At 41.9% G+C, this 10,718-nt stretch overlaps 1 protein-coding gene across 2 annotated transcripts; it reads right to left on the bottom strand.

Moving 5' to 3' along the window:
* Positions 1-1,472: 1,472 nt before the first annotated feature.
* Positions 1,473-5,323, bottom strand: LOC134226049 (KH domain-containing, RNA-binding, signal transduction-associated protein 2-like). 2 transcript variants are annotated; one of them, XM_062706565.1, is made up of 4 exons: positions 4,858-5,323; positions 4,082-4,685; positions 3,800-3,975; positions 1,473-1,691 (listed from the first exon to the last, which is right to left on the bottom strand). In XM_062706565.1, exons 1-4 carry the CDS (start codon positions 5,069-5,071, stop codon positions 1,537-1,539), a joined length of 1,149 nt encoding a protein of 382 aa, XP_062562549.1. In that variant the 5' UTR covers positions 5,072-5,323; the 3' UTR covers positions 1,473-1,536. The 2 variants fall into 2 exon arrangements, with proteins under 2 accessions (XP_062562549.1, XP_062562547.1); XM_062706563.1 differs by lacking the exon at positions 1,473-1,691 and adding an exon at positions 2,218-2,864.
* Positions 5,324-10,718: the final 5,395 nt, after the last annotated feature.

Genomic DNA, 10,718 nt, shown 5'->3' with positions numbered 1-10,718 from the left:
AAACCTCTTGGTAAGCGACAACATATGTATTAGTAAGTTATTTTTGAAAACAAGAAGACGAAAACTGTGTTTCAAATCAATTCAACGCAAGATCAATGTGTTTCGCCTAATAATCTTCTACAACACGATCGATCCCGCACTAAATAATTTTGTGCTCTTCGATGCAGACATTAGTTTTATCACTTCACGTTCTTCCACACTAGTTGGCGTGATCAGCATCAAGACGATCGATTGCACACTGGTTAAACAAATTTCTGCTACGCGAGGTAGATTTTTTTCACTTCACGTTCTCCCGGACTTTGACCAGCATTCACATGATCGTTTCCGCATTCATATAGAAGAAAACTACATACGAATTTGTCGACTAAGAATGAGGTTGTGTAGTAATATTGTATAACCTAAAGTTTTGAAAACAACTTTACGATTATGTTTAGCGGCGCAGCCAACATTTTTGATAATATGAAGTATGGTTTAAGTTAAAATTTGTTTCGAAATTCCGCGGATTTCCGTTAAATTTCGTTAGAGGTTAGTTTTTTCTAGCGAAATTTTTGTAATTTTACGAAACGAAACGAAATCAAGAAATCAGATTTCGCCATGCTCAAATTCCGCGAAATTCCGCGGAATTTCGTTTCGAACCAACTGAAACGAAATTTTTCGAAATACCGCATATGCTTACATAGAAGATAACCAATCCTTAGGTCCTTGAGAATGTGTCTCGTTTCTTTTACGATCCGCTTATCGACGACTAGTTGCATACGGGCAGTTCTTAGTGTCATTCGCTGAATTCCTGAGTTTCGTTACAGTTTACACATTTGGGATTCCCAACGTCACATCCATGTTCCGATTCAGCACTAACATCAGATTCGTTACATCTATTGCACCGAACTTTGCCTTTACAATTTTTCTCCCCGTGACCAAAACGCCAACATTTGGTGCATTGGCGTTGAGGATACACATAATGCTTAATTGGGTAGAACACTCTATTTATCTCGATATGTTTAGGTAGTGTTTGCCCTGCAAACGCAACGATAATCCACTTCTAGTTCCACATGTCCAACTCCTAGCGTCTACACAAGACGTTAGGGAATGGAAAAAACATATGTTCGGGAAATTTTCCGACACCAATATATTCGCTGCATGTGCCGATGCCAATAAATTTTTGATACGACGCTTCGACAATGGAGTTGATTTCACATATTGATCCCCCAATAGATGAATTTATAGAGAAAAAAATGTGATCTCGTCATTTTTCACGAAAAAGTTTCTCCTTTCGAGCAAACCCGCGTTAGATGTCCTCGCCATACAAATTTCTGGATGCTGGCAGCGACGGCTAATAATTCGTTCCAATAAATCAATGATGGATGATGATAAGGACAATTTAGAAGAGTTTCGTAAAAATAATCGAAGTTAATTTAATGTTCTTAAGTTTCTTTTTGATTTCTCTTGAAATAATAATTGAAGAATTCAATAAATAATGGAAAAAATATTGTATCTTGTAGAAATAACCTAACTTAAACTATACGTAAAACATAAATTTTAAAAATTTGAATACGGTTCATGTCTTGGAGCCCTTTTGAGTACCATCGTCGGTGCTGTCGTCGTCGTCGCGGCCCCCGGATTCGATTGGTATGGCCATGCAGATTTTCTAGCTGCGGCGGGTCTAACAACGATAACTCGCGGAGATCCACGTGCTGAAACAATACAACAAGAATGGGACAATCTATCGCTGAGCTCGAGTACTGGAGGTTGGTTAGTCTTTCTCAATGGTGGGAGGGTTAGTTTCACAACTACAGTAGTAAAAATGTACCCAAACGTTTTTTTGTGTCGTTCTTCCGAGATGGGAGACGTTTATTTGCAGTGTCTTTGACTTGTTAATATTTTGAAGAATTTCCCTTTTTGTATTGATTATTTCTGTTTTGAAGAATATTACGATGTTCGATTACTGATATTTATAGATTAGCTTACCAGAAATGTATGTATTTTAATGCGTAGGATTTATATTTTATTTATTACGTTCGATTATTGGATCTATGAGATTGTTTGTTCATATTATTTCGTTCATCAATGTCTGTTTTATTTAAATTGTTGTTTTCTAATTTAACAAACTACAAACAAGTGCAACTGATTTATTTTTATAATTCCATCCATGTAGGAACATAGATTTCAAAGATTATGTGATACATTTTTATTTAAAATTTGAAAAATAAAATCCTGGACTAAGAAACGAAATTTTGAATCATTCAAATTCATTTTATTTTTGTAATTATTTCATTTGCCTTTCAGTTACATATATTTTTCATATTTATATTTTTATGATATTATGTAATTAACTTTACCTCATTGAAGCGGACATTTGCAAATTGTTGTTTATAATAATTGCCTTTTGTCAACATTATTCAATCGATTATTATAAGATTTATGTAATATTTTAATTCATTAAATCTCCACTCAGAGTTTTTGTTACAATTTTATCAATAGGTTCAAGTTCATTTAATCATTTTTCATATTTTGTTAAGCTTTACTTTCAACCCGATAAAAGATCTTTGCCTTTCGTTTTTTTTTTTTATTGTTTCGTTTACTAAATTCCCCTGTTTACTGGTTCTTTATTACGATGTTTTCTCTTTGTTGTTAGAATTCAGATTTATGGAGTTTGGGCTGCCTGTTCCGGTGCTCAGAGTTTATCGAACTTTCGCAGTTTTACTTTGCTGGACGAGAGTATGGAGCATGTCGGTAGCGCGGCATTACTTCGCGGACGCCATGCTTCATTGGAATCTCTTCGGCGGGATGGGCGCTGCGCGGGGGTGCTGCATACGAGGGCTTCCAGGGGCGACCACTCGGGTTGACGGTGGCCGGCTTCGGTGCAGCTGTTTCGAACACAACAAGCATTTTTTTGACATTTGGGTTTGGTTATTTATATAGACCAGGGTTGTTTAGTTTATGAATGTTGATTTTACAGTTTTAGTAGAAAACTTGACAGATTTGATCGTAGTAGAGAAGCTACTTTACCGTAAAGTCCGATAGAATGTTACTTTTATGTAAATAATCGCATTTTGTTAGTTTTGTTTTGAAAATTCAGCTCGTATGTACACGAAAAGAATTTCACTAAATAAGGACCATTTAAGCTGTACCAAATAATTTGCTCGTAATGAGCACAAGTACGGCATTGAATAAACAGTTCTATTCTTTATTCTGCATTTATAATTTTAGGTTTACTTCTGTTCTATACTGTCGAGCTTTAACAATTATAAGTAAGCGTCTCCGTCGATCTTTTTCTATCAAGTTTACTGTTTTAACGCGTTTGAGTTTGCATTAGAATTTGTGTTGTTGCAATAGTTGACTGATTTAACCACAGTTGCAAAAGAAATGTTTTGTTACAAATTTATCGGTTTAAAATTTTATACGTCTTAAACTTTTGTAAGTAACGTTTAAAATTTTAAATCTCAATCCACCTCATCCCGTTTTTAATAATCACTTTGTTAGTGATGTTTTCAAGACATATCTAACGATTTATCACAAAGAACCGATCACCGAATTTCGCGTTAATCAGTCGGGATGAGAGTAAAGTATGTACAACGCTACTAATTACAACGCGAGTACAACAGAGGAACCGATTCCGGATTGTTCGGGGAGACAAGTCCCCCGACGGCATCGGAGAGAACCGGTTCCGGGCCTCCGTTGCTACCGACGACGATGGTTTCGTTGCAACGCTGCAACCCATCGCGCTGCTCCAACATCAAAGACCACTATCAGCGTCATCAATAGGGAGGACGATAGTACGAGGAAGGAGCATATAAATTACCTGCGTACGGGGCTGGCTCTCGGTAGTACTCACGACGGTACTCCTGCTCGTATTCGGGCGCTTCTGGAGGGGCATACTTGGCACGGGGTGGCGGTGGTCCAGGCTGATGATAAGCGTAGCCCGTTTCGTAACCGTGTTCGTAAGCCGGTTCCTCATAGCGCTGCGGAGGCATTGGTCTGAAAGTGTTTTGTGTGATATTTATTAAATTATAACATAACTTTCACAAAAGTTTTAGCGGTTATGTTTAGCAGAATTGCAGAAATTGACCAAAAGCAAAGTTACCTAGGTCCATGGATGTCCTCCATCGCCGCCCGTGCCTTGTCCAAAATTGAAAGAACCTTCTTCTGCGCCGGCATTGGTCGGGCCACGGAAATAGTCGGCGGCGGCGGCGGAGCTGGTTCCACTGGTGCTGGTTTCTTGTAAGGCTTCTTCGGTGGAACTTCAGTCTCGGAATCCTCCATCAATTCACGCATCTGCTCCTGCCGGATAAAATCGTTGCTGTCCGGAATCAGGTACTTTCGTAGTTCAGCCATTGCGTACGCAATTCTGGCATAAACTTCCGCCGGTGGCCCGTTGGCGTTAACTTCCACATGTAAATCGTCCATCAGGTGAGCGTATTTTGGGTCCATTCCGGACCTCAATTCTTCCTCCTTCTTGCGATCTTTCATCGATCCTCGGCCCAAAATGGCCATTTTACACATCGTATCTTCCTGCAGGCGCTTCAATGTGTTTCCTTTCGGACCCAATAACTTTCCTACGAAGTTGAACCGGGGATGCTCCTTAACCGGAACTAAAATTTTCACCGACACCTTGATGTGTTTCTCTCTGTAGATATCGATGTAACGCCGCGCGGGTGGTTTTCCAGTCTTTTGCACATTTTCAATTTCTGCAAAGAACACAATTTTAAGGTTTTGTATATGATTTATATTTATAACAATAATAAAGAAACAAATTCATTCGTTAATAGAAACAACCTCGAGATGAAAACTGACAAGTGAAATGTAGTCCAACACCAGCCCTGCTACAACCAACCCCCTTTCCCAACACTCTCGACTCACCCACTTCCAGCAGCCGGTCGGCGATTGGATACTTTCGTTCGAGGTCCTGCCGCTCGGTCATCATTCCCTTAATGTATTCCTGTGCCTTTTGAGATTGCTGTTGGCTCTCCCGGTCGTCTTCCATGTCGCCCTCTTGGTCTTGCTGTGGTTTGTTGTGCTTTCGCTTGAAATCACTGGCCTCGTCATTGTACCCGTTCGCGTCCTGGTCGGCCATCTTTTCTATTGCAATGCGATGTATGTAATGGAAAAAGTGTTCCTTGTTTTCGGCAGCAAATGCGATATTTATTGATGAAGATTTAGCCGCGTTTTAATGCTACCAAGTAGATCTTTACTTTAAGAGCGCAAGAAACGAAAAAACTTTGGTTGTATCTCAATTAAATCAATAATAATGCACCAACTTTCACAAACGAACCGACATTTTTACCCGACACGGTGTTTCTTTTTCGCTGCACGGACTGCACTGAACTGATCTGATCTGAAATCTCGCTAACGCTAACGCCAACGAAAACTGTCAATTTCAATGATGATGGCGACGTTTGATGATGTCGATGATGACACATCAATGCAAGACAAAATTTTCATAACGACTTATCTGCTTTTGTAAACAAAGATTCAAACGACGATTTGACGAATCTGATAGCTTCTGCATGCAAACCAACACCATCAACAGGTAGCGGAAACCTTCACATACCTATTGATGGTGTTGGTTTGCGTGAGAGAGCTATCTGATTCGTCAAATCGTCGTTTGAATCTTTGTTTACAAAAGCAGATAAGTCGTTTTAAAAATTTTGTCTTGATTGATAAATATACACACGCAATGAAAATAGATAGAAGGTGAGGAAAAAGACCAAATGCAAGTGTTTGTGGATGATGAAAAAGGTAAACAGCAAATGGTGACGTACATACTTGCATGGCTTCTTATGGAAGCTCGTTCGAATGTAGTAGTAAAAGCTTTTTCACTGTTAGATGACTTTACCCATTAATGGCTACTGTGTTATTGTTGATATTATTCCCACCGTGAAAAATTCACCCATTTTCTTGAAAAGTGCCACTACCCATTTTAATGAGTAGTGGCGCTTTTGAAAGAAAATGGGTGAATTTTTCACAGTGAATAATATCAACAACACAGTACCCATTAATGGGTAAAGTCATCTAACCGTGTTCGCCATACACAAAAGACACGCACACAATATATAGATTTTCATACCTTAGTATTTATTTACATTGATACACACGGTTAGAAAAAAAGTACCTAATTTAAGGTACTTTTTTTTTCTCTTGCACTCTGAGAAAATCTATATTAAATAATCAGATAGAAAACCGTCAAAGGGCAACCAACTGTAAACTTTGCGATAGTATTACCATAGAGAACAGACGTTCATCTTCATTCGCGTGCTTGTGTAAAAGTTTGTACTGATCATTTTAAAGTATGTCGTTTTTTTTTCCAAGTTCGTTTATTTGGTAGGCTCAGGCGTGCATAACACTTTACGGAGCCATGGTTCTTTGCGATATATACAATCAATATCATTTATTTTTTCAGTTAGTAAGAGAGGGGTAGAAGCCAGCGTACTCGTGGTGACTCGAGGTTAGTTTACAATGTTTAAGGATGGACGGGGCTAAGGATTTTGGATCAGGGAATTTCAGCTTCTCATCCGGGTATTTGGCGTCAGGGACGATGTGGCGTGTCGTCGTGCTCGAGGAATGGTTCGACTGGGAGCATCTTCCGGATGGCAAGAGCTATGGTGCTCTATGGAACAGAAAGCAGAGACTAAACACAAAAAAAAACTTTGAAGAAAGAAAAAACAAACTATTAGATTTTGATATCAGAAGCACAAAGAAAACTATAAATGGCCTGCATATAGACCACATCACGATCTCCCAAAACACCTCGAACTTCCCTGAAGGGTTGTTTACTTCGGGCCACTATAGGGTATCCAATAATTGCTCTCTGGAGGCGTCATTTTCCGAGCAGGACCAAACTACGTGATCGATGTCATCATAACCGGCTCCGCACCTACATAAGTTGCTATCGACAAGGTTTATTCTGTACAGATGTGCGTTTAGTGAATAGTGATTAGACATAAGTCGCGACATCACGCGAATGAAGCCTCGACCTAAGTCTTCACCTCTGAACCACGCTCGCCCAGAAACTTTTGGAACTATAGAAAATAGCCACCGTCCAAGTTCGTTGTGTGTCCAATTTCTTTGCCAACTTTGAAGAGTACTCTGACGGACTAATGGGAAAAACTCGTTGCTCGAGTATTGTCTATCATAAACCTCACCTTCCTGTGCGCCCACCTTTGCCAGCGAGTCTGCCTTCTCATTGCCGTAGATTGAGCAGTGAGAAGGTACCCAAGCAAAGGTAATCTTGAATGATCTTTCGACCAAAACACGCATCTGCTCTCTTATGTTTGTAAGAAAGTAAGATGCGTGCTTAACAGGTTTCATCGACCGGAGTGCCTCGATAGAACTAAGACTATCCGAGAAGATGAAATAATGGTCTACGGGCTGATTGGAAATTATCCCCAAAGCGAAGTTAATTGCTGCCAGCTCAGCAACATAAACCGAACACGGTTCCTGAAGTTTTCGGAAGGTGGTTGAATTTACATTGAAGACACCGAAGCCAGTGGATCCGTTGATGCGAGAACCATCAGTGAAATATCTGTTGTTGCAATTGACATGTTCATATTTTTCAGAAAAAATGGAGGGAATAGATATTTGTCGAAGATGATCTGGTATTCCTTGAATAGCGTGTTTCATGGACAGATCGTATTCAATGGAGGAACTGTCGTTGATGAAGTTAACTCGAGGTGGATTATAACATGGAAGACAAAGATCTGACGATATGTAGTTGAGGTAGACCCTCAGGAATCTTGACTGACGAACCAGTTCAAGCATTTTATCGAAGTTATCTAAGACAAGTGGGTTACTTGTTTCCCATTTGATGAGCATTCTAAGTGCGAGCTCTCAGTAACGGTGCCTCAAAGAACCTAAGCAGCATGCACCTCCAGGCTCATGTTTAGCGTTGAATGCATGCAGCCAAGGGCAATACGCAAACAACGATACTGAATTCGTTCCAATTTGATCAGGTGGCAATCAGCTGCTAAGTATGTCGTTACTCGTTATGCCCCGTTGCGCGGTGCTAGTGTGCTACTAAAAAGGATGAAAATTTGCCGTGTTTTACTTTTTAGCGCTACCCGCATACAAATTTACCGTTCTTCGTACAGTTACAAATATATCGTGAGCATAGTTGATATCGTTACCCATTAACACTAAGTTCTTCGAACAGTACACATTTATGGTAAAACTATTACCTCAACCTTATTAGAAGTTTACGGTTTACGAACCATAATCAATATAGTACTGATACAATCTTTCTTCCAAAAATGTATGAAGAAAATCGTTTTCTCTTACGGTTAACATTCTTAACAACCCGTTGCTCATACAGTCCGGTCTATGAAAACCATAGTCACTATGGTCAAAACGTTATCAGACTACAGTACGGTTATGGTTAAGTACCATTATCATAATGGTTCAACCTGGAACGTATACCGTTCCAATAATGGTTCGGCTATCGTTTGGATGGCACGGCAAATGCTGGGTAAAGCGTACCATTGGTACTTCGCGTACCTGAAGGAATAAAATAGACCCCATCTCGTGGTCCTTAGCCTCTTACCCAGCAACTCCTATCCCTACCTCCCCGTGGTGCTGGCCGGGATACGAGCATCCTTAGGGAAGATCGGGTAACCAACCCCGGTGGGAACTATGGTCGTATGCTGACAGGTAAGGGGGGGTTTGCTCCTCTCCGGAGGTGCAAATCTTATTGAGCGTCTGTTCTCCATGTCAGGATCGACTCACAACAGCGTCTGTTCTCCATGTTAGGGGCGGCTGATCATCGCCCGAGTGCCAGCGAGGGACTCTAAGTGAAACTGTACACCATGGTCCACCGGAAATAAGGAGGAATGGTCCTCCGGAAATTTAGGGGGGTTTGGTGTCAGGCCTTGCAAGCCAGCAAAAAAAAACTCACGCAACGAACAATCAACAAGAGTACGGACCGGAACCATCGGCGAAGAACACTGCGACGAAAAGGGACTAGCGATTGGAAACTCGGTTCGTGGAACTGCAAATCTCTCAACTTCATCGGGAGCACACGCATACTCGCCGATGTGCTCAAGGACCGTGGATTCGGCATCGTAGCGCTGCAGGAGGTTTGTTGGAAGGGATCAATGGTACGAACGTTTAGAGGTAATCATACCATCTACCAGAGCTGCGGCAACACACACGAGCTGGGAACAGCTTTCATAGTGATGGGCGATATGCAAAGGCACGTGATCGGATGGTGGCCGATCAATGAAAGAATGTGCAGGTTGAGGATCAAAGGCCGGTTCTTTAACTTCAGCATAATCAACGTCCATAGCCCACACTCCGGAAGCACTGATGATGATAAGGACGCATTCTACGCGCAGCTGGAACGTGAGTACGACAGCTGCCCAAGCCACGACGTCAAAATCATCATAGGAGATTTGAACGCTCAGGTTGGCCAAGAGGAGGAGTTTAGACCGACTATTGGAAAGTTCAGCGCTCACCGGCTGACGAACGAAAACGGCCTACGACTAATTGATTTCGCCGCCTCCAAGAATATGGCCATTCGCAGCACCTACTTCCAACACAGCCTTCCGTATCGGTACACCTGGAGATCACCACTGCAGACAGAATCACAAATCGATCACGTTCTGATTGATGGACGGCACTTCTCCGACATTATCGACGTCAGGACATATCGTGGCGCTAACATCGACTCTGACCACTATCTGGTGATGGTTAAACTGCACCCAAAACTATCCGTCATTAACAATGTTCGGTACCGACGACCGCCGCGGTACGACCTAGAGCGACTGAAGCAACCTGATGTCGCCACTGCATACGCGCAGTATCTCGAGGCAGCGTTGCCGGACGAGGGTGAGCTCGATGGGGCCCCTCTTGAGGACTGCTGGAATACAGTCAAAGCAGCCATTAACGACGCAGCGGAGAACAACGTCGGGTATATGGGTCGAAGTCGACGGAACGATTGGTTCGACGAAGAGTGCAGACAGATTCTGGAGGAGAAGGACGCAGCGCGGGCGGTCGCGCTGCAGCAAGGTACCCGGCAGAACGTGGAACGTTATAGACGGAAGCGGAGACAGCAGACCCGCCTTTTCAGGAGAAGAAACGCCGCCTAGAAGAAGCGGAGTGCGAGGAGATGGAATAGCTGTGCCGTTCTCAAGAAACACGCAAGTTCTAGCAGAAGCTCAACGCATTCCGCAAAGGCTTCGTGCCGCGAGCCGAAATGTGCCGAGATAAGGATGGGAGCATCTTGACGGACGAACGTGTGGTGATCGAAAAGTAGAAGCAACACTACGAGGAACATTTGAATGGCGCTGAGAGTACAGGCAGTGAAAGTCAAGTCAGCGGAGGAGATGACTACGTCAGTTCAGCGGACGATGGAAGCTGTAGTATATTAGATGTGTGTTCCGTATCACTGTATGATAGAATGTATAATGTCTCAAAGATAATTAAATGTTATCTTGCATTTGTTATATACTTTGGCAACACTGGCGATGTTTGTGTATGATGTTGTGACGGTGACAACTCAGTCTTGTCTTACCGCAGCAGCAAGCGGACGCGATCCCACAACTGGCGACGAGGATGGGATCACTAATGGTAACTATTGTTGGATTTCTTTGAAAAAAAGAAAATATCGGAACCGGTGGATAATTTCCTTTCTCTGGATATTCTTTGTGGAGCGAAAGTGATGGTTTTGCCATCGGTTTAAATAAAAAAAAAAATTTCCATCAGCCAATTTTCTCGACATGATTTAGCGT

The sequence above is a fragment of the Armigeres subalbatus genome, chromosome 3, assembly GCF_024139115.2.
Source record: "Armigeres subalbatus isolate Guangzhou_Male chromosome 3, GZ_Asu_2, whole genome shotgun sequence".
NCBI classification, from domain to species: domain Eukaryota; kingdom Metazoa; phylum Arthropoda; class Insecta; order Diptera; family Culicidae; genus Armigeres; species Armigeres subalbatus.
The sequence above is the reverse complement of the archived record's forward strand: the minus strand, read 5'-3'. Positions and strand labels throughout refer to the sequence as shown.